At 35.8% G+C, this 24,792-nt stretch overlaps 1 protein-coding gene across 2 annotated transcripts in view; it reads right to left on the bottom strand.

The window, feature by feature from the left end:
* SMARCC1 (SWI/SNF related BAF chromatin remodeling complex subunit C1) overlaps positions 1-24,792 on the bottom strand; it is a 190,385-nt gene that overhangs the window by 131,352 nt on the left and 34,241 nt on the right. For both annotated transcript variants that reach the window (XM_069095932.1, XM_069095931.1), the window contains exons 3-7: positions 19,171-19,256; positions 13,821-13,902; positions 12,640-12,732; positions 9,251-9,320; positions 903-972 (exon numbers count right to left, since the gene is read on the bottom strand). In XM_069095932.1, the coding sequence (XP_068952033.1) occupies positions 903-972; positions 9,251-9,320; positions 12,640-12,732; positions 13,821-13,902; positions 19,171-19,256 (401 nt within the window). The remainder of the gene's footprint in view (positions 1-902; positions 973-9,250; positions 9,321-12,639; positions 12,733-13,820; positions 13,903-19,170; positions 19,257-24,792) is intronic.

The raw sequence follows: 24,792 nt of genomic DNA on the forward strand, positions 1-24,792 counted from the left end.
CAGTAAGAAATGACAAATAAGAAATATTCTAAGATTTTTATGAACACAGACAGTGAAAAAAACTATCAACAAGCACTTATTAAATACCTGCCATGTGCAAGGCACTGAAAGCAGTGAAGAACAAAAGTAACATTCTAAACAATAACTACACAAATATCTATGACAAAAATCACTAAAAAGAAAATACACCATGACAATGGAAATATCACAGATGGTCATGAAATCAATAATGAAACACATCTCCCTCTTCACAACAAATTAGGGAACTACTAGAGCAGTGATGTACTTTTCACATTCTAAGAGATCCCAATACTTAACATATGCCTAAAGGAAACCTAAGAAAGAAAGGTTCTATAGGTTTAAAATAATCCTATTTTGCATTTACTGACCGTATACTATACAGTATCACGAAACTGGAAAATGGACACACATTAATTAGAGAAGGTTAAACAAGGTGTGGTATATGAAAATCACACAACCTTACTAAACTGTAAGAAAGAAATTATGAGGAATTCAGAGAATTGTGGAAAAACTTATATAAACTGATGCAGAGGGAAAGAGAACCAGCAGAAAAAAATAGATGCTACAATAATTTAAATGAGAACATTAAAATGAAAGTGAATATTGAATAACTAATAACCAATCTTGGCCACAGAGAAGAAATGAAGAAGCCCTTTCCTTCCTTTCAACAGCAAGGTATAGGGGAGGGAAAGGGGAATTATAAGTGTGGAATACTGTATGCACTGTCATATGTGGTTACTACATTGATTAGTTTTGCTCGTTTTCCTTTATTACCAGGGGATTTGAGACAGGGAGTAGGAGTATCAACTATTAACAAAATATAACATATGTAAAATCAGAATCCCCATTTTTAGAAGAATACAGCCCTTAATTTACATTACCTGTCTGGGTAAAATCCCCAGTGCACTAGCACCTGCTTGTCTTTTTTCATCACAGGTCTCAACCAATCTTCTGAAATAAAGACAGAAAACGAAAAAATTTAAATTTTAAATTAAAATAGAAAATAACTGTTAATAGCTTTCACTGGGCTTTAACGAGCGTTATGATTTTATCATCTCTACTTACAATGAGACCTCTACGGTGTTATTGTGCTGACAAAATTATTTTTTTTCTTTCGAGAGGTTTTTCATTAGCGATTGTTTGCCACTAGATGAAGATGATGGATTATGTTATGTGTTGACATACTTCATACTCTTCTAACTGTACTGATTTCCCATAAAGCTAGAATGCGGCTTTGTCAGATTACAACATTCTTTTCAGTGGGGAGTCAAGATGGCAGAGTAGAAACAGAACTTCCGAGCGGCTCCAGCTTCCCCCTCCTTCAATTCATGTAAAAAAGGACTCTAGACAAACTTTGGAGCTACAGAACCCACAAAATGATAGAGAGAAGCTAACCTCCAGGCCGGCAGGAAGGGGCCAACACAGTGCTCTGGGAGCAGAGCCCAGCCCCGAACAAGCCCAAGGTTTTAGCCTCAGGACGGCCACAACCAGCCACCAGTTGGAGGGATTTCAGATCACCAGCAGCTGTGGCGGTTTCCAGAAATGTCAACCCATAGAAGCTAAGGATAAAGTGAGAGGTCTGTGCAGTATTGACTTTGGGATCCAGTAGCTCGGGAGTGCAGTCCAGCCTTTACCCCCTGGAGGGAGAAGCTGCTGAGGCACTACAGCAGTGCAGCCGCTGCTACATGACAACTTTAGCTCCTGGCTTGCAGATTGTAGGGGGATGAAGCAACCAGTTTGAGGGGTAATCACTCCTGCTTTAACCTGTTTGGATCTGGATTGCGATCGAGGGTGAAGGTCCTGGGGTGCATGTCCAGCTTGCCAGAGTGTGTGGAGGCTTCAGAGAGGGGACCCAACTAACATCTCCAGCAGCTGAGAAAACCCCAGCAATTTGGGACAAAGCTCCCCTATCTGGTAGCAGAGTTCTACTGTGGCAAAAAGCTCAAAAGTCAAGTACTAGAGTGGCAATATGAGCAAACGGGGAAAGCAAAGCAAGCAGAGCAACCCAACTTTACACTCCTATTTTGAGGACAAAAAGGATCAAAGCATGGAACAGGAGGAAGACAGTGAAGTCAGAACTCCTGCACCAAAAGCTTCCAAGAAAAATATGAGCTGGTTACAAGCCATAGAGGACCTTAAGAAGGATTTTGAAAGCCAAATAGGAGAAGTGGAGGAAAAAATGGGAAAAGAAATGAGAATGATGCAAGAAAAGTATGAAATGAGAGTCAACAACCTGACTGAAGAAAATAACACCTTAAAATAGATTAACTCAAATGGCAAAAGAGGTTCAAAAAGCCAACGAGGAGAAGAATGCCTTAAAAAGCCAAATTTGCCAGATGGAAAAAGAATCTCAAAATCTCACTGAAGAGAATCATTCCTTCAGAATTAGATTGAAGCAAAGGGAAGCTAGTGACTTTAAGAGAAATCAAGATGATGTTAAACAGATCCAAACAAATGAAAAGAATAGAAGGCAATGTGAAATATCTCACTGGGTAAACCACTGACCTGGAAGAAAATAGATCCAGGAGAGATCATTTAAAAATTATTGATTACCTGAAAGCCATGATCAAAAAAGAACCTAGAAATCATCCTTCAAGAAATTCTCAAGGAAAACTACCCTGATGTTTTAGAACCAGAATGCAAAACAGAGGTTGAAAGAATCCACTGATCACCTCCTGAAAAAGATCTCAAAAAGAAAACTCCTAGGAATATTATAGCTAAGTTCTGGAATTCCCAGATCAAGGAGAAAATATTAAAACCAGCCAGGAAGAAACAATTTGAATATTGTGGAAATAAAATCAGCTTAACACAGGATCTGGCAGCTTCTACACTGAGGGATAGAAGGGCCTGGAATATGATATACTGCAGATCAAAGGAACTGAGATTAAAACCAAGAATCACCTACCCAGCAAAACTGAGTATAATGTTTCAGGGGAAAATATGGTCATTCAATGGAATAGAGGACTTTCAAGCATTCTTGATGAAAAAAACCAGGGCTGAATAGAAAATCTGACATTCAGATACAAGAAGCAAGAGACGGTAAATAGGGAAAAGAAATCATAAGGAACTCATCAAAGTTGAACTATTTACATTCCTACATGGAAAAATGATAATTGTAACTGATAAAACTTTTCTCAGTATGAGAATAGTTGAAGGAAATAGAAATGTGTGTGTATATATATGTATACATACATATATGTCTATATAGGAGGGTATATAGGCATATGAATATATATGTGAGTGTGTGTATATATGCGTACAGGTATACACAGAGGGCACAAGAACAATTTAATAGGAAGAGATGATACTTAAAAAGTGAAATTAAGAGGTGAAAGAGGAATATAATGAGAAGAAATGGGGAGAGACAGAATGGGGTGAACTATCTCATATAGAAGAGGCAAAGGAAAATAGTTACAATGGAGGGGAAGAACAGGAAGGCAAAAAGGAATGGGTCAACCTTATTCTCATTGAATTTGGCATAGGGAGGGAATGACATACACACTAAATAGGGTATCTCACCCTACAGGAGAGTAGGGGAGAAGGGGATGATGAAAGGGGAGCAAAGTTGGAAGCACCCACTTTTGAAAAAAGGGACAGGATCAAAGCAGAGAATAGAACAAGTGGGAGTTGGGATGGGATGGAAGGAAATATAGTCAGTCTTTTACAATATATCGACTATGGAAATATTTTGCATAGCTACACACATACAACCTATATTGAATTGCTTATATTCCCAGTGAGCATGGGTGACAAGGGAGGAAGGAAATTAATCTGGAATTCAAAGCATTAAAATCAAATGTTTAAAAATAATAATAATAAAAAAGATTCTTTTGAGTGACTGTGTCTTTAAGCTGATTTGGAGAGTCTTATATTTAGGTGCTCTTTGTTGAATATTTTCTACCTACTATTTCTTATTTTATACTCAGAGAAACTACTGAGAAAAGGCATTAATATGTACTAAAGAAAAACAAAACAAAAGAATAATGAAATATAACCTTGTAAAAGAAAAAAGAGGGGCAGCTAGGTGGTACAATGAATAGAGCAAGTAAGGAGGACCTGAGTTCAAATTCGGCCTCAGATACTTACACAAAAACTACCATGTGACCTTGGGCAAGTCACTTAACCCCAATTGCCCTCCAAAAAGCCAAAAAAAAAAAAAAAAAAAGGTGAGGGAACAGCTAATACTGAATTTTAAAAGTGTTAGCAAACATCTCTGTTAAAACTCATCTCTGAAGTACCTATTCCCTCCTCTGCCCATTTTAAGTTTCTCTTTCAAGACAAAACGCAATCTTTACTACACTGGTAAGCCCTACTGGGGAAAAATCTATACACAAAAAGAGTTTTAATTGATTTCCTTTATTGAAATGCCAGCAGCCAGAAGAACTAAATGCATATACCTAATGCTAGTCTGACTTCATAACCTCATTGAGCCATAAAGGAAAGGATAATAGCCAATAATTTAAAAACAATACCAATGTTACCTTATAACTAAATCTGAGTTGTATTAGAGTCAAGTGATATCTATTACATTAGTTTTCTTTTTTTGGAGGGGGGAAGGCAGGGCAATTGCGGTTAAGTGACTTGCCCAAGGTGACACGGCTAGTTAAGTGTCTGAGGCCTCATTTGAACTCGGGTCCTCCTGACTCCAGGGCCAGTGCTCTATTCACTGCGCCACCTAGTCACCCCTCCATTACATTATTTTAAGGACTGATAATAATTTTACGTTTAAGTGGATAATTTTTGAAATATATTTTATCAGATTGGTCTTTCTGGGTTTTTCTTTTCTTCATTTAGTTCAGTTTTTGTGAATACAGAATAGGAAATGTGCCAGTAGGCAGAAAACCTCCCCCTCAAAAAAAGTCTAAATACAAGATTGTTCCATATTCAGCTTAAAAGACAGTCATTCAAAAACATCTTATAATCTAGCAATAAAAACTCAATCAACAAAGTTAGAAGAGTATGCAGTATTTTATCACATTACTAATCATAATATCCATCTGGTGGCAAACTGTTAACAAAAAAAAAACTCCTGAAAGAGGGGGGAAAAAGCGATTTTGTCAGCAAAATAAAAAGGTAGACATCTCCCTATGCAGGGATCTAATCAAAATGCCTATAAAATCACCAAGGAAAGTAAATCTTTCCATAATTGATTATGATGCTGCCCAGTGTTTTATATCTTAGTAACAAGAAATTTAATTGACATTCTAGCTGTATATTTTCATACATACAAAACTACTATAACTACTCTTAGGTGACTGAAATAGAAAAGAGAATAGAAATTATTTTACCTAAATATTCTATTCCTCTTTCTATCATTCCCCTTTCTTCTGAAATCATAAAACAGTATTCCTTAACAATTTAAATTGAAATAACAATAGGTTGCAAAGAACTGGAAATCAATGGGATGCCCATCAATTAGGGAATGGCTGAACAAGTTGTGGTATATGAATGTAATGGAATACTATTGTGCTATAAGAAGTGAGGAGCAGACAGATTTCACAATAACCTAGAGACTTATATAAACTGATGCAGAGAGATAGAAGAGCAGAACCAGGAGAAATCTCTACACAATCGCAGACATAATGTATGTGTGACAACTAACTTCAGCAGACTGGGCTCCTCTCAGTAATGTAAGGTTATAAGACAACTCCAAAAGACTCATGATCGAAAGAGATACCCACATCCAGAAAAAGAGATGCAGAGTCTGAATGCAGATTGAAACAAACTACTTGCTCTCTTTCTTTTTCTTGTTTTGTTTTGTTTCCTCTTTCCCACTGATCATTCCATCAGTTATAATTCTTCTTTACAACCTGACTAATGATTAATGTCAAGATATTTGTAGATCTATATTTGAGTGCATGCCACCATGATGGGGGGGAAGGGGAGAAAATCTGAAACTCAAGGGACTGTGGAATTGAATATTGTAAAAAGAAAAAGAAAAAGTAAATAAACCAAAAAAAGAAAAAGAAATAAAAATTAAAAAAAGAAATAACAACAGGGTGTTATTTCAATATTCCCAATTATTTTTGTTAAGTATTACTGGTTTTTGTTTACCTCATAATATGATTTTGGACATGGTTTTCAACAAATGTTTCTCATTCTGGAAATCATATTCCTAAATTACATCATATCAACAGTAATGCTTCCCTAAACTTGTTAACCAAATTGGTTAACTCTTTTAATTCAATAAATATGCCTTTTTAAAAGGCATTTGGCCAATACTAAAGAATAGAACTATAGTGAATAATTACAGAATTCTTCATCAGACATTACTTTTTGTGCTTATAATCCTGCACAAGTGAATAAAGTATATCACATTATAAAAGCACATGCAGAAAAAGCACAAGGTTGGGGCGGCTAGGTGGCGCAGTAAGAGCTCCAGTCCCAGAGTGGGGAAGACCTGGGATCAGTTCTGGCCTCAGATACTTACCACCCATTGCTTAAAAAAAAAAACAAAAAAGAAAGAAAAGAAAAGCACAAGGTTACTGCCTTCATTTCCCAGGTAGATAAATACCGATGCAAAATGTTGCATACACATAAGATGTTCTGATTGGGTTTTGATGAAGTTTGGTTTTTTTCTCAATCTTTGGCATAGGGAAAGCTCTTGGGTATAGAGGATATATCTTGAAACATAAATGATGTAAAAACAAAAAAGACAAAAAGCATAACTGAAACTGAAAAGGGTAACCAGGCTAGATGATGGGAAAATGGAAAACTAGAACCCAGGGTGGCTAACTTTCAGTCCAAGGTCTTTTCAAATATTTGACTGTCTCCCATTTAGAAGTATTTCAGAATGAGACCAACACCAATAAATATAATTCATTACTCCTCACAATGGGGATTTTTATATAGGGAGTTTCCTTTATATATTTTTTTTGTGACCCTTCTGCCTTTTTCTGTCTGGTTTACACATTAAGTAGCTATTAGAACCACACTCTGTGAGGATCACAAAAAACATTACCAGGATAGAACCACTGCCAAAACCATTGCACAACAGCTACATAAGTAGCTAGAGTGAGAAACAATAGTTAAGATACAGAGAAGAGAAAGGGTATTGTACTTCCAAGCAACCTAACTTTGCCGTAATATTTCTAGGCAGATTTTCCATCTTGAGTGAGCTTCAGATCAACCAACAAATTTTTATCTAATAAAAATTACCTAATGCCTAAATATTTTAATACTTGATACCAACACACCCAACCTCCCAACAGTTAAAAAAGTGCCATTTATGACTGAAAAAAAAAATTCTAAACCTCTAGTAGTTTTAAATCCTGGAAAGATATTAGTTCTTCAAAAACATTCCATTATATAGCTTGTTTTTATGTTTTAAAATCCTGTAATATGTTTGTGGGGGCCAACAACTGGAAATGGAGTACATGACCATCAATTGGGGAATGGCTAAACAAAGTGTGGTATATATATGTAATTGAATACCACTGTATTATAAGAAATGGTGGAGAGGCGGCCAGGTAGCACAGCGAGTAAGAGCACCGGCTCCAGGTTCAGGATGACCTGGGGATCCAATCCCAGGCTCAGACACTTATTTAGCACTCACCCAGAAACACCTGGCCGTGTAACCTTGAGCAAGTTACTTAACCCCAATTGCTTAGGGGAGGCCAGGTGGCTCAGCAAGTAAGAGCACTGGCTCCAGCATCGGGATGACCTAGGGATCAAATCTGGGCTCAGATACTTAGCACCACACCCAGAAATAACTGGCCGTGTAACCTTGAGCAAGTTACTTAACCCCGATTGATATTTAAATAAATATAAATAAATAAAAAAGAAATGGTGGACAGGCAGACTTCAGAGAAACCTGGAAAGACTTCTATGAACTGATGCTGAGAGGAGCAGAACCAGGAGAACACTGTACACAGTAACAGCCACAATGTACAAGGACTGATTTTGATAAACTTAGCCCTTCTCAGCAATGCAAGGACCTAAAACAATTCCAAAGAACACATGATGGAAAATGCCAGCCACATCCAAAAAAAGAACTATGGAGTAGGAATGCGGAACGAAGCCAACTATTTTCTTTTTGTTTTATTTTGTTTTTTTTTTTCTTTCTCATGACTTTTCCCATTTGTTATAATTCTTCTATGCAACATGATTAATGTGAAAATGTGTTTAATAGGAATGTATGTGTAGAACCCATATCAAATTGCAAGCTGTCTTGGGGAGGGAGAAGGAGAAATTTAAAACTCATGGAAATAAATGTTGAAAACTAAAAATAAATAATAAATTGGGGGGGGGATTTAAAAAAGGAAGAAAACATCCCAGTTTTTAAAAACATCCTACAATATGCCAATTTCAAACACAAATTGCTTGCCAGCATAAGCTTATATTTCAAAATCAAATTGTTCATTTACTTAAGCTTATATCTAAAAAATTTGTTTCTCTTGGCAAAGAAACACTTATGAAATTAATAATAAATTCATCTGAAAAAAGGGCTATGTCATATGATCAGGGGTATAAAATATAAATAGAAAAGGATCCTTACAGGCCACACACTGAATCAGAAAACCACAAATTAACATTATCTATGTCGTACTGCATTTTAAAATATTTTGCTAAACATTAGCCAATTAAACTGTAGTCTGGTTGGGCCTCAAGGGAGTTGGACATCTCTAAGTTAGACACAAATTTAGGCCCATTATACTGAAAATTATTAGATCTGTACCAAAGCAGAAAGTGAAATACCTATGGGTCTTCAAATACAGAATGGAGGACCACTATCAGCTCTTTTGTAATAGTTGGATTTGGATTTTGAGTGTGTGTGTATGTTCTTGCTTTTCATTTAATTCTCCACTAAGGTGGCCTTCCAACTCTGAAATTCTGTGAATCCTGTCCTTCATTTTACAGAATCCAGTGCAAGCTATTTAGTAAACTAGAGAAATGATCATTTGAAAAAGACAAAATGGAAGTCCCTGGGGCATAGAATAAATTGGAAAATAATCTATATGGATCCACACAAGATAAGAGGCACTTTAGATAATGAACTGAGGAACACCTGCCTCCATGAAGGATTTGTAACAGGTTCTCAATTTTTTGAAGTATGACTATCACTTTATTCTTAGTTTCGGGCTTCAGGATATCCTGAACTAATCAGTTGAGGCAAGACTTTCCAAAGAACAAAAAATCATTAAAAAAAAAAGATTATATTTAGCATGGTATCTGGTTTTGAAATCTTTTCTGTATTAATTATCATAACAGTACCCAAACACAGACTTACCATCCTCCAGCGAAGTAGGATTAGGATAAATGTGATGAGAGGCTTTTGATTTTTCATCAGTGAATGTTCCCTGTAAAACAAGTATATAAAAACAGTGATAATAAGATGCTTGGAAAATAATTTCCTTTCATCAGATGCTAAATAGCAACAATAATGGTAATAAAGAGGAAAAAAGTAAACTATTAAGTATACTAAATATGTGGTAATGATACTTTCTTTACTCAGAAAAGGGAAAATTAACTTTATGTTTTAGAAATATTGCTGGATGGTGTTTACCAAAATGGGAAATAGGTAAGCCAAAATAGAAAATAATAGACAATATGGGAATTTAACATTTTAAACAGAAACTAAGGGAAATCTTAAATGGGAAAAAAAACAAAACAGGTACAAAAGGAAGTCATAGGATTCAGGGAGAAAAAGGAATAGGTGTTTCCAAGTTAGAGAGGTAAAGATGTCTAGCCTTCACAAATGTTACAGGCAAAATAATATTATAATATGTACATTTCCTAGTATAATGGAGAAAACAATTTACCTGTTATCAGAGGTCCTGGGCTTCAATACCAGCAATGCTAATTATTAGATATGTGATCTAACTTAATCTCTCTGCTTCTGTGCCCTCAGCTAGAAGATAACTAAATTAACCTCTCATACTTCTTCCAGGTCTATGCCCTTGGCCAAGAACTGAAAGGAAAGGGAATACCCATGACTGATGAATGGTCAAGCAACTGTACACATGAATTGTAAGGAATATATTCTCATGTCATAATGAAGGTCCAATATGAAGAAAAATGTATAAAGTCTGTATAGACTAACATAACAAGAAGTATACCTAACCAAAAGAACAATTTACAGGACAATCAAAGTAATAAAAAAAATAGGATTCTTAACCTAGGGTTTCTGGATGGATTTCCAGGGTTTTCCAAACTTGTTCTTTTTCACATTTTAATGACCATTTCTAAATAAATGGTTTCCTTTATAATCCTATATATTTTATTTAATGTATTTAAACCCATTATTCAATAAAAGAGGGCAAACTAGGGGAAAGGGTATTCAGTATGCTTGCCATCTTGGGGTGGGGTTTAGGGGAAAGAGGGGGAGAAAAACGCATAACTCAAAATCTTGTAGAAATGAAAGTTGAAAACTAAAAATAAATAAATAAATACATTTTTAGGGATTTTTTTTTTAAACCTCATTATGCCAAGGTGGGATCTACAGACTGTCAAAGTGGCACATGAGAGAAAAAACCTCAGGGTGGCTAAGTGGCACAGTGAATAGAGCACCGGCCCTGGAGTCAGGAGGGCCTGGGTTTGGGTCCGGCCTCAGACACTTAACACACACAACAACAACAACAACAACAACAAAAAACCTAGCCCAGTGACTTTGGGCAAGTCACTTAACCCCAACTGCCCTCCAAAAAGCAAAAAAAAAAAAAATTGAGAGAGAGAAAACCTTTATATAAATGATTATATAAATGATAACTATAGTGGAAGACTTCTAAACTACTTGATGCAATGATCAATTAGGAAGGGAGTAGACAGAAAGTATGCATTAAATCTTTTATTTTCAAATGTGGTCAACGTGTTGATTTGTTTTGTTTCATTGTACTGTGTTACAAAGAAGGGGTTCTCAGAGAGAAAGGGGGAAGAAAGCCATTGGGAAGAGACAGTAATGTTTAAAAAAGACTAAGACACCAATAAACATTCAAAGAGAAGTCAATTCTATAATTTTCCACCTAAGTAATGTTATACATTCTAAAGTCAAGACAAGCTTTCACCTTTTCATCACTGTAGCATTAATACATATATATATTTTACCTGCAAAATAGTAAATAGAAAATAAATAACATGCAGAAGAACTATACTGTGAAAATCTTCCCAAAGAAAGGGATAAATAAAGGAAAACATTATGGCAAAAAGGATAAATAATCTCAAGGTTTATGAAATTCTTGCATTAACTCACATTAACAAAATGTAAACAAACCAACTTATATTAAGTAAGCCTTGTAAAACACACAGCAACAAGGCATCCAAAACAAGTAAAGGTAAAAAAAAAAAAACGCCTATGTTATCATAAGTAAAGATAAAAGAAAATAAAATTTTAAATTCAAAAGCAATGCTATAGCAACTTTATTTCATATATTCAATTGCAGAACTCTTAATGTTCACCAAGTATTCAAATATGATATTCCATTTATTTCATTAAATATATGAACAACAAAAAGAGAAGTAATTTTATTTTATTTATTTATTGCTTTTTGGAGGGGGGAAGGCAGGGCAATAAGGGTTAAGTGACTTGCCCAGGGTCACACGGCTAATAAGTGTTAAGTATCTGAGGCCTAATTTGAAATCCGGCCCTCCTGACTCCAGGACCAGTGCTCCATTTGCTACACCACCTAGCCACCCCAAGATAAGTAATTTTGTTTTGTTTTTTTTTTAAAGCAATTGGGGTTAAGTAACTTGCTCAAGGTTACATGGCTAGTTATCTCTGGGTGTGGTCCTAAGTATCTGAGCCAGGATTCGATCCCAGGTCATCCTGACTCTGGGCCAGTGCTCTTATTCGCTGGGCCACCTGGCTGCCCCAAGATAAGTAATTTTAGCCAGATCATTTGGTAAGAGCATGGGATGAGTTAGAGCTTTTGGTGTAGTTAAGTTGCCAATTTAAGTACTGTCTTGAGTAGAGAAACAACCAAGTATAGAAGGTTGTGTGCTAAATCTCTACAGAAAGGATAAAACTTACTTTTCAAATTAAAAACATTTCATGTTATTTTTACAGAAAATATAATTCAAATTCAAAGCTTAAACCATAATTTAAACAGCATTCCCTCTTTCGGGATAGCAGTAATACTTTTAGACAACTTTAACAAAACTGAAACCAGTTTTAAGAAAACAAGAGCTTCAGGATTATAATGACCCAAGATAATCCTGAAGGATTTATGATGAAAAATATTGCCCATCTCCAGAGAAAGATAGGAGTCTAAATGCAGATCAAAGCATACTTTTTCTTGGAGGTTTTTTTGCCTATATTTTCTTCCACATGACTAACCTGGAAATATGTTTTGAATGCTGCACATGTTAACAACCTATATTAAATTGCTTGCATTCCCAAAAAGGGTAGAAAATAGGTGGGAAGGAGAGAGAAAATTTGGAGGTCAGATCATATAGATTATTAGATACATTGGTGATACCAACAGAACATAATGATTTCCTTAGCTTCACAAAAAAGTAACCCAAAATAACTGAAAGGTACCAGCACTGATAACCTTAGTGAAGATTAAATACTCAGATTATGACATGAATGGAGAAAACTCTGTTGGAAAAAGACCCTGAGCACCAGTTAACATTTTAATACCTACGCTTATACTAACGCAAAAGTTCTGGACAATTTTCTACCTGATGTCGTTTGACAATGTCCTTTAGTTTGTTAGCCAACTTCAGTTCAATGTCTGGAATGAGGTAGATGTTAGGTCTGCTCAGACAGTTGTTCTAAAGAAGAAAAAAAATTGAAATTTTTTGTTTAATGGTACAAAGCAATCTAGCTATGTATTGTCCCTCAAATTCCAAAATTAATCCAAGGAACACACATAAGACATTCAGATAAAACAGTGGTTTACTAATACTTCTCTCCAGAATCTTTAAGGTTACTCCAATGTTCATGAGAATAGAGTAAGTGTATTCAGATAAAAAAAATTTTTTTATTTGGGGAAAAAAAAGGTTATCCTAATCTCATTATGTAGTCACAGACTTAGTGGAAAAGTCACCACATGGAAAAGTGTCTCTCCAAGTATCTCATTCCACTTATAATTATAGGAACAAACAGAAGTTTAAGAATTGCATTAGGTCTCCTCATACCAAAAACAACAACAACAACAAAAAACAGCCTGACTCCTCTTTACCAAGGGAAGAGAGAAACAGACTAAGACAAGGCAATAAAGTATGCTGAAATGCAGATGGGACCTCTAACTTCCTTTGGTTTGGGGGACAATTTCCAACAAAGTTGACTGTAAAGTATTCTATAACATAATACTCTTAGAGAATGACCTGGAACACTGAGAAGATAAAGTGACTTCCTGTGGTCACAAAACCAATTTATGTAGATTAGAATCCAGGTTTTCCAAAATCCAATCTGGCTCTCTACATTCTGATAATGCATCTTCACCTTCGAAATGCTGATTAAAACCTGACAATCCACTAAATAAAGTTATTTATTTGTTAAACAAATCTAAAAATGCTAAGATTACTAGACACAGCTAATTCATTAGGGACAACAATGTTAAAGCAAAATATTATGTAATCAAGGGCACAGTGTGTGAGTATACATAAAACTCAAATATGGAAGTCATGCACAGCTACCGAATTATAGATTTTATAATTATCCCACCATAATTTAACAAGTGTATTCTCTGTTTGAACTTTTATAATACTAAACATTTTACGAAAACACCAACAAGGTAGATTTCAAAAATACTTCTAGTTTCTTCCAAGAAAACCCAAATCTTGGAATTCTAACAATAAATATTACTTGGGAAACTTTGAGGTTTTAATCTAACTTGAAGAGTTGATGAGTATCTTGCCTGAACTAGTGTCTTTTCAATGTTCATAAACATCTCCACGTTACGATCCATTCGGGAAGGATTCTGCAGGTCAAATCTTCTCCTAAAAGTGAAAAAAATAATTATTATTTCCAACAGCAATAGTTTTTTGTTCAATTTTGTCAAGAAAGCCTCACTCATCTAAGAAGTAAATGACACTTAAAAATACACATCCAAGAAAGTCATCATAAATCATTTGCTCACCAATGAAAATTTCACCAATCCATGTACATTTCACTAGAACGTGTATATTTTTACTGTTTGCCACACTTTCATATTTCAAGGAAGAAGGAATACAGAATTAATGTTGAATTATAAAACCAATAAAACTAAATGCTAATAACTACATGACATGAAAATTCAAGTTTTCTTTTGTTTCAACTACTTTGTAAATGTGAAAGCCATTAAAAAATTCTCAGAAACTGAAGATGTGTCAAAGAAAAATCTACTGATAAAACCTAAAACCTTTTTTGCTTTATTGATGGGAATTTAAAATTATTTGAGGAAGGAAAAGCCCAGCAGGAGTTATATTTTCATACAGAGGAACTGCATTTCAGTATGGGGGTAAGCTTTAAAGTCAGCATCAAAGAGGAAAATGCAAAAGCCCTGAAATCTAGAGCACACCATCTTTAAAAGGCTGATAGCTAGTAAGGGAAGAAGGTCTCTTTAAAAGAAAACAGTGTTTATCAGATAGCAAATCAATATAAGAGGGAGATAGCAAGTAGATCAGTTTTGGAAAACCAATTTATGATTGAAATGAAGGTAAAAAAAATTTAACAGTGATATTTTAAAGTAACAAAGAAACACTGGAAACAAGAACATTCTGAAAAGAATATGACCAGGGCCCAAAGTTTTTCAATTCACTTTAAAAATATTAGTAAAGGGCAGCTAGGTGGCACAGTGAATACAGCACGAACCCTGGAGGTAGGAGGACCTGAGTTCAAATCCGGTCACAGACACTTAACACCTACTAGCCATATGACCTTGGGCAACCCCAAATGTCTTGCCTTCCCCCCTCCAAAAAAAGAAACAAAAATATTGGTAAAAATAGCTATTTACATGCAACAGTGTTCTGGTTAAAAAGTTAGGAAAAAGTATGGTGCCTTTCCACAAAAAAGAGAAGATGAAGTCATGTGCACAAATATCTATCATATAAGTCTTAAGTACCATTTCACTGATTCAAAATAATAATAAGTAGTAAGTTTTGTAGGCCAAAATGAAGGGACAGATATCCAGGTAGGAAAAAAATACGAGGTAAGGCCTCCAGAGAGAGGAGCTCAGTGCATTTATGTATGTTTAGGCAACACAGAATTTTAAAGATTTTCTAAACTATAGGATTTATATTGGGAAGTTAATGGAAGCATCATTCATCAAGCATTTGGTAAGCGCCTACAAAGTATAAGATTCTGAAGATATAGGACAAAAAGCAATTAAAACCATTCCATATAGGACCTTGCATTTTACTGGAAGAATATAACATATACAGAGATAAGTATAGGCAAAACAGAAATTCTGTGCCATTCTCTTCTCCTAGAGGATGCTCTAGAGCAGCAACTTCCACAGCTTTTGCTGCCAAGGACTATCAAATGCTAAATTCCAAGATCATGATGCCAGAAGATACTTCTAATTCAATGAACAGGTGACTCTTCAAATCTCACCACCTTGGTCAGATTTGCCCTCTTCATGCCTACCATGGTGACTGATAGCCCATATGCCTTTGCTACTGTCTCTTTCCAGAAACCCAAAATTTGTGAACTCTCCATTCAAGTTCAGTGAGCCAAATACATACAACTCTATATGCTTCTGCCCTAAGACAGTCACCACAGAGGGAGTTAGGATACCCAGGTCTCTCTCCAGTTGTAAATGTCTAGACAAAGCAAACTAGGTGAAAAGAGCCTAAGCCCATGTATATCAGATATATGACAACCAGTCTTCATTCTTTCACAAAGAAAAAATAAATTAAAAAAAAAAAGATTCCAAGTACTTCACAAATAAGCAATATAATCTTCCCCTTTTGGGTGAGTCATACTTCCATCCTCCTCCCATTCTAAAATCTCCAGGTCATACATAGCCCATAACCCAAATCTTGTGGTTCAGTCTCTCGGGAAAGGAATGTTAACTAGGAAGATAAGGGTAAAAAGGTAAGGGTGGGCTTAGATTGAAACTCATTTTAAAAGTCAAGTTATGAAGTTTAGGTAAAAATGGTAAAATAAAACAAGAAAAAACAGGGATTTATAAGAGATTTTGGTATATAGGAAGGAAAATAAAAGGTAATTCCAAATTCCATTATCATAGAAAGAAAGAAAAATGTTTTCTCATCAGAGAAATTGAGATATATTTCCAAGAAAAAAAATTATTTTTTCCAATATGAAAACTAAAAATAAATTTAAAAAATAATAAGCAGTTACAACTACCATAATCAGTTATATAACTGGGGATAAATTCCATGCAAACTTAAATATTAAAAAAAAAACAAAGAAAGGAAGACTGCTGTAGTGAGAAATACTTTTATGAATCAATTGGTCAGTATTAGTACAAACCTACAAAAGATGAGTTCTCCTACAATGTCGGGTATAAAAAAACAGTATACTGAACTGGCCCAGGAATGTCTATCTGCCTTTGTCCAGCCTTTGTAAATTTTCTGGCCAGGTGACCACATAATAACTACATCCACAAAAATCACCAGATTTTTTGGTAAAGTATTAGAAAAAAACAGGAATAAGTGACAGAAAATTTATTCAAAAAAACTACAAAATACGTAAAATAGCTGAGTTAATTAACCTACTAAGGCATATTCAGGATTTACATAATTAACTACAAAATACTTTGCAGGAACAAAAGGAATTATTAAGGTGCTATTCATTGTTAACAGTTAGTTTGATTGGGCCTAAAACTGAAAATACTATTAAACTAATTTTTACAGATTTAGTGCTATGCCAAATAGACTATTATGGATCTATATGCTTTATAGAAATAGATAAGATAATGAAAAAAAATCTTGCATCAGGGTGGTGGCAGTGTTAGAAAAGAGGAAATACAGGAGAGATTATGAAGATATAATTATTGGGGGATAAGAGAGAGGAGTTAAGGATGATATGTTGGGTACAAGATAGGGTGACTATCCCCCGTATTAGCAAGAAAGATAGGAAGAAGTATTCCATCATTAGTCCCCTGAAACGTTTCCCTATATTTAACCAAACTTCTGCTGTCTTTTGTAATCTTTCCAGTACTATTACTGTATTAAATTTTAACAATCTCCTGTTTTATTTTCTTCACTTGAGATTAGTTTATGAAAAAAGTCTCAAGTTCACTGAATTTCTCATCTACAGGGTAAAAATATTTAAGTTTTCTTCAAACAATGGGAATATACTTTATTTCCAGTTTTTTGCTACTATTTAAAAAGGAGCTATTGATATTTTGTTATGTATGGTACTTTTCTTTAACCAGACATCCAGTGTCTCTCTTCCTTCTAAATAAAGAGGTAGCCTTTCTCCTCAAGGAAAGCCCCTTAACATGTACCTTTGATCTCATTTCTTTCAATATTCCCCAACGGATTACGCCCTCAACTATGCACACTCTCTCATTCTACAAGAACTGGCAACTGACCATGCTTAGCACATCAGTGTATAGTAGACCCTTAATAAATGCTTGTTGGTTTGAAAAGTATGGCATAGTGAATTATTGGTCTTTACACTAAAGGGTACATGCCTGGTCAACTGTCAATAACCATGAATACTCAAGAAGTTCAAAAATTTACTCAAAAAAGTAGGTCTGGAGGCAGGCACAAAAGAACATGAGGAACTGGTTAAGAAATTAACTCAAAATCTGAGGCAGTGGGCTAGAGGTAATGTTTAGAGGAAAAGCTGAGCAGAGCAAACTAGCAAAAGTACATTAAAAACATACAAAGATCAACAGCCAGAGGCCCTAACTAGGTCAACAAGCACAGAAAAGAATCAGAAACCAAAAAGACAAATAAGCTTCAAAAGGCTCAAGCTTCAAAAAAAGCACAAAAAAATAAATCAAAAATAAAGTTTAAACAACTAGGAACCATGTGCAAAGATAATGAACATATAGGAACAGCATAAGCAAGCAAAGACTGCAGATCCTGGGTCAGTGATTGACTATACTTGTAAGCAGATAGTTCCCAGCCTCTTTTTTTTAAGTAGACCCATAGGAATTAGTTCTTCCCCAATGTAAGACAACATACTTGAGGTGCTGGCAGTGGTAGCTGAGGGGTAACCTGTTCTAACATTCATTGGTTCAAGCATTTATTTAGTACTTCTATATGCAAAGCAACTTTCATACAGACTACAAGAGCTCCGGGTCTCTTTTGAATTACTGCACATCAATAATATACAATTTAAACCTACTCTCCTTGATGTGAATGACTGAAGTACAACCTAAGTCTCAAGAATAACTGTTTAGTTATTCCTTCCAATCTATACTAGCAATACTGTTTAGATTTCCTTCCAATCTATACTAGCAATATAACAATTTTGTTTGGGGCTCCAAAAGGAACACATGCCTTGTCAAGGAAAAGAATATCATCTTGGTTTTTTGGCCTATACTACCCAAAAACGGAGTCTATAATTTATTTCCAGGGGGTTGACGGATGGTCTTTATTGGATTTTGTGTTTAAGGATAGATACTTAGTTGTCAGACCAACCAAACTCAGGAACAGGCCCACTATATTTGCAAGAAAGCTAGGTCTGGAGGTGAGGAACCAAAGAACAGGAAGAACTATTAAGAAAGTAATTAAAAATCCAAGACAGTGGGGCAGAATTATACGTTCTAAGGTAAAACTGATTCCTGTATTAACGCATCCATATATGGTCCTGGAAAAATTTAACTATGCGTATACTATTGCTTAAAAATTTGCATTTTGCTACTATACTCACATAAGTTTATAATAATAAACTTTATAATAATAATATTTTATAATTTTACTCCTGTAATTATTCCAATTACAGACTAAATTATCAGAAGATATTAAGGCTTTCAAAAGTTGTTACACATCAACAATGATCATATTATTTGTTAAAAGTTAGAAATTACAAGATCCATTAAATACAAGAAAATTTTTAAATTTTATAATGATAAACAATTATTTTATTTAATATAAATATAGCTATGTCTCATGACTAAATTACTCATAGTTGAAATAAATGCCTTTCTCAAGTAAAAAATAAATTTCACATCTCAAAATAGACTTTACACTATGTCCACATTCTGTCCCATTTCCTATGAAAACTATCACACTAAATCAGATTAGACACATCCTTCTAAAACATCAACGTTATATCAAATAATACAAATAAAGATGAAAGCTTACCAGCCCTGTTCGTTTTTATACTTGTAAGCAGCCCCGAGAATGTGACACAAGGTACCCCCAGCTTTGAAATCCATGAAGCACTTTGCCTGGAAACAACACATACAATGAGTTATACAAGAGAAAAATATTATGATACTTTACTTCTAAATGACAAAAATCCATTACAGGGAACTTCCAGTGAAGATTCATTACTGAAATTATTTATCTGTTCAGAAATATAGCAAATATTCTTGAAAAGAAATCCTATCTTTTAAGAAAAACTAAGAAATCACAATGTGTATTTACCAAGATAAATCAAAGATAAAAAGAACTAGCTGACCTTGCTATCAACCAATAAGTATTTAATAAGTGCTGGCTACATGCAATGTAGAAAGGTGCTAGGAACACCAAGAAAAAAATTAAACAATCTTTGCCCATAAGGAACTTTTATTTTCTTTGGGGAGAAGGAGGTACTTAAATAATTATATATACTACATATATAAAATTAATCCATGTAACTTTGGGGGAAGGAGCAAAATAGTAGCCCAAGAGATTCCCTTTTGTCAATAGGTAATCACAACATGGGGAAACTTATGTGAAAATCAAGTTTATTGAAAGAGAAAAGGAATATGCACATGAAAATAAAGTCCTTAGGGAAGTTTGCATATTTATGACAGTACAACAAAAGGAGGAGAAAACATGGCACAGGAAGGGAGAGGTGGGAAAAAGGGAGGAGCAAGGCCATGACAAAAGTCACATTCTTTTCCCTTGGGAATGTGAAGATCTTCCCTGCCTGTTCTGTTAATGGGCTGGAAGGAATTAGATCTTCCCTGCCCCCCTAATAGGCCAAATATAACCACATGGAGCCTGTGGTGGGAGGAGTTCGCTGAACAGGTAGAGCAAAGCCCAGAGGAAGTTGAGAGTCAAAGCAGTTAGATGGAGGGAGGAGAGAGGATGCAGGCAAGGAGACAGCTAGGCTTATGAGTGTTTGTGGGAAGGCTTTGGGATGGTGTGGCTCTCTCAATGCTTTTGTGTATTGATTTCATTGTTGATAAGATGAATTCGATTTTCTGGTACTGGGGTTTGGCTTTCTAGTGTCTGAATAGATTTTTTGCTTCTATCTTTTATATGGAAAGTCTGTGACATTTTTCGATTCAGATCTGTTGGAATATTCATAGTCACAGTCAGTGCTGTGATCATCACCTAGGTGCTACATTTGGCAACAAGGATGGGACTATCAGATCTCTATTTGGAGGCAGAAGGACTTTTGAGGAAGAAATGGATATCCTAGGAGGGGAGAATTTAACTTATTCCTCCCTAGCAAGGGAATGGGTTAAAATCACCAGAGCCTCTGAAAACTGGGAACTCAGGCTACAGAAGGGAAAGTCTAAAGATTTAGAAAGATGTTTCTAAGAAATACCAAGAAAACCAAGAAAAGAACTGACAGGAGTGTATAGAAGAAGCTGGGTTTTACTAACAGATTACTATATTAAATGTAAAAGCAGAGACAAACTGCTGCAGGAGAAAACTCAGATGGAAAGGAAATTACATGAGAAATTTTCTGTGCCAAAGCATTCCAGCTCTCCTTCAGAAAATCAAGCTAGACGAGAGGGCTGTTGTGGGATTGGCTCAAAAAAAGAAGAAAAAAAACTAACAAAAGGAATGTGCATGCATCTCTAGCACAGGCTAGGCCTAGTAGCCCCAACTACGATGACTGACAGAAGAGTATATGTGTGGGGGAAAATGAAACAATGTTAGATGAGACTTCTCAGAAGTTCTCCCCATACATACCAAGAAGAAAGCAGGAAAACCAGGGAGGAAATACAGTCTTCAGGGAAATAATTGAGGATTTCACACAGCAGGAGATCACTGATAATATTAAGCTGATCCACCAAAAGGATGGGAGAATGGTTAGTGCCTTAGATGGTAAGAATCAGTGACGAAGGCATTGGAGAAGTATCAATAGATAATGTAGATTGATTGAAATTTATAGGTATTAGTCAGAATCCTTTTGTACAGCAAGCTTTTAGGAATCATCATATGCTAGGAGGTAACAAGATGACCAATCTGTTGGCTTTAACAGCAGTGCTGGATAAGATTTCACAGCTAAGTGACTTAGGAGAATGGGGAAAAGATAAATTTCCTGGAGAAAGAAGAGTAAATAGTCAACAGATTCAAAGTCAGAATAGATTGACAAGAAAAGAATTGTTTACTGCTCTACTGAGAACAGGGGAAGATTTTAGAAGAATAGAAGGCATTCGAACTAATGAACTATAAAAAATGTACTGAAAAAAGGGCTTAAAATTAGACAGAATAGTGAAGTAAGAACTGCCCCTATATAGATCCTCCTGAAGTATTGTATCCAAGTTCGTCACACCTTCAGGGAGAATAGGAAAATGACCAAGGACCAGGCTCAGATTAAAGAAATACACATATTGGGGCGGCCAGGTAGCACAGCAAGTAAGAGCACCAGCTCCAGTGTTGAGAAGACCTGGAGATCGAATCCCGGGCTCAGACACTTAGCACCCGCCCAGAAACACCTGGCCGTGTAACCTTGAGCAAGTTACTTAACCCCAATTGCTTAGGGGCGTGCCAGGTGGCTCAGCGAGTAAGAGCACCGGCTCCAGTGTTGGGACGCCCTGGAGATCGAATCCCGGGCTCAGACACTCAGCACCACACCCAGAAATAACTGGCCGTGTAACCTTGAGCAAGTTACTTAACCCTGATTGCTTAAAAAAAAAAAAAAAAAAGAAATACACATATGGGATTATAGACTACATATCAATTTGACCATATATTGGAAAACAGATCAAATACTATATTAATAGCATTAATAGATACTATAGATGGAGGCTTCCCTTATATATGGGAACCCTGACAAATTCAAACATGGAACCCATACTACCATCACAGGACTGGGAGGGGATGTAATATCGGCCAGACAAGTTAAACTAACAATGAAAATTGGACAATTACTTAAGAATGTAACATGGTAATTGTACCAATTCCTAAATACATCACTGGAATAGATATATATTGAGAGGTATTACTTTACATTTACCTGAGGAGAGATAGCAATTTGCAGTAAGGAAGATAGGAAATAATACAGTTTTAGTAGGAAAAATAAAAATGGACCCAATCACTTTAACTGAACCTTCTGAAGTAATTACTTTAATGCAGTATCATGTGCAAGGTGGGGAAGGTGAAATTAGCAATACTATAAAGCAATGTGTTGAGGCAGGAGTGTTAATCCCTACAACCACTTGATGGAATAACCCTGTCTAGTCAATATGAAAGTCAGATGGGATATGGAGCATGACAGTGGATTATAGACAACTGAATAAGGCAACTCTCCCCTTGCACGCTGCTGTTCCAGATACCATTATCTTAATAGAAAAGATCCAGAAATATGATAGGACTTGGTATGCAGTTATTGATTTAGCCAATGCTCTTTACTATCCCAACAGATTCTTAAACAATGGGACCAGTTTGTTTTCACTTGGCCAGGCAGACAATATACTTTTATCAGCTTGCCACAAGGATATCTACACAGCCCCACTATTTGTCATAGGATTGTGGCTGAACATTTGGATAAATTAGAGCTACCTGGCAAGCTACAGTTTACCCACTACATAAATGATATTATGATACAGGGAAAAAATGTAGAAGAAATGGAATAGAACTTGATGCTTTTAATTGAGCATGTGAAAAGCAAAGGGTGGGAAACTAACCCTGCAAAGATTCAAGGGCCAGGTCAAAACATAAAATTTTTGAGTATACAATGGAATAAGGGGCTGCAAGAGATTCTCCTACAAGCCTGACAAAAGATACAGCATTTTCCTATCCCTGCCAACAAGAAAGACACCCAAAAGTTTACAGGATTAGATTATCAGAGGCACCATACTGCACATCCAGGACAGATTTTGAAACCCTTATATAAAGTTACCAGGAAGAAATATAAATTTGAATGGGGACTTGAGCAGTACAAAGCTTTTGAAGGAGCCAAGATTGCTAAACAATTGGCCCTAGATTTATGGCCTATGCAAAATGGCCCAGTGGGATTACAAGTGACTATACAGGATGATCATGCAAACTGGGGTTTAGTGCAAAACAACAAAGTCAAAATGTACCCTTAAGATTTTGGTCCAGGAAACTCCCTTGTTTCTGGAGTTCAATATACCCCTTTTGAAAAGCAGATGTTAGTTGCATATTAGGCTTTTGCAGAGACTGAACAACTGACTCTGGGCCATGAAGTAATTAATATTAAGGCAGGGAATCACAATTACCTAAGGTAATGAGTACCCCAGCTTCCCACAGAATCAGACATGCATAAGAGTCCAGCATAATTAAATGGAAATGGTATATTCAAAACTGATCTAAAACAGGCAAAAGTGGAGTTTCTGCTCTACATGAAACTATAACAAACACAGATACTAAGGGAAATGATATACCCCCTGAACCAAAGCAACAGTTGGTACAGTCCTTGGTAAAATGGAACGAGGGATATGATGGATTAACTGAAGAAGAAAAGAAACATGCATGGTTTACTGGTGGATCAGCAAAATATTTGGGCCAAAAAGACACTGGAAAGCAGTAGCCTATAACCCATGTACTAGAAGGACTTTGGAAAGATCTGCAACAGGTGGAAGTAGTCAATATGCTAACTTATGGCAGTACATTAAGCTATCAAAACAGAACAAGGAGAACAGTGTCATATATTCACTGATTCACGGGCAGTAGCTAATGGGTTAGCTACATGGATGCCCATGTGGAAAAATTAAAATTGGGAAATTCATGGTAAACAAGTCTGGGGCAAAGAATTACGGAAAGATATACAGGACATGTCTTTTATTACCAATTTGTCAGTTTTTCACACAGATGTTCACACAGCCCTCACGACACCAGAAGGTGAGTACAATGCACATGCTGATCAACTAGCAAAGATTGCTACTCAACATACTGTTCCTACTCTGAAACCAACTAATGATCCAGTACTACCAAAATGGGTCCATCAAATGGCTGGCCATTTAGAGACCCAGGCCATACACTGGTGGATAAAAGATCAAGTTATTAGTATCTCATATTCATTGTTAAAACAGGTAGCATAGAAATGCTATATATGTCAACTGGCAAAGGAACTGGGTTTACTTGGGCTTACTGGAAAAAGCAAGGGGAAAAGTTCCAGTCCAAACTTGGCAAATAGATTATATTGGTCCCCTAGCCCAAGATAAAGGATGCAAATTTATATGTACTGGTGTTAACACCTATTCAGGTGTACTAGTGGCTTGTCCTTCTAAGAATGTGACCCAGAAAAACATTAGTAAAACTAACTCTCATAAGTTGTATTATGGAATTCCAACACAGATTCAAAGTGACAATGGGTCACATTTCAAAGGCAATGAAATGAAGAGGTATTGTATATTAAACAATATAGACTGGATATATCATATTCTATATTATCCATAAGCATCTGGGTTAATTCAAAGAATGAATGGATAATTGAAAAAACAGTTAAGGAGGGGTGGCTAGGTGGTGCTGTGAGTAAGAGTGCCGGCCTGGCATCAGGAGGACCCAGGATTGGTTCCAGCCTCAGATACTTAACACCCACACAAAAAACTGGCCATGTAACCTTGGGCAAGTTAC

This window comes from Petaurus breviceps, unplaced genomic scaffold (assembly GCF_028583685.1).
Source record: "Petaurus breviceps papuanus isolate PSGF00001 unplaced genomic scaffold, PetGlider_PUasm1.0 227, whole genome shotgun sequence".
NCBI lineage: Eukaryota > Metazoa > Chordata > Mammalia > Diprotodontia > Petauridae > Petaurus > Petaurus breviceps.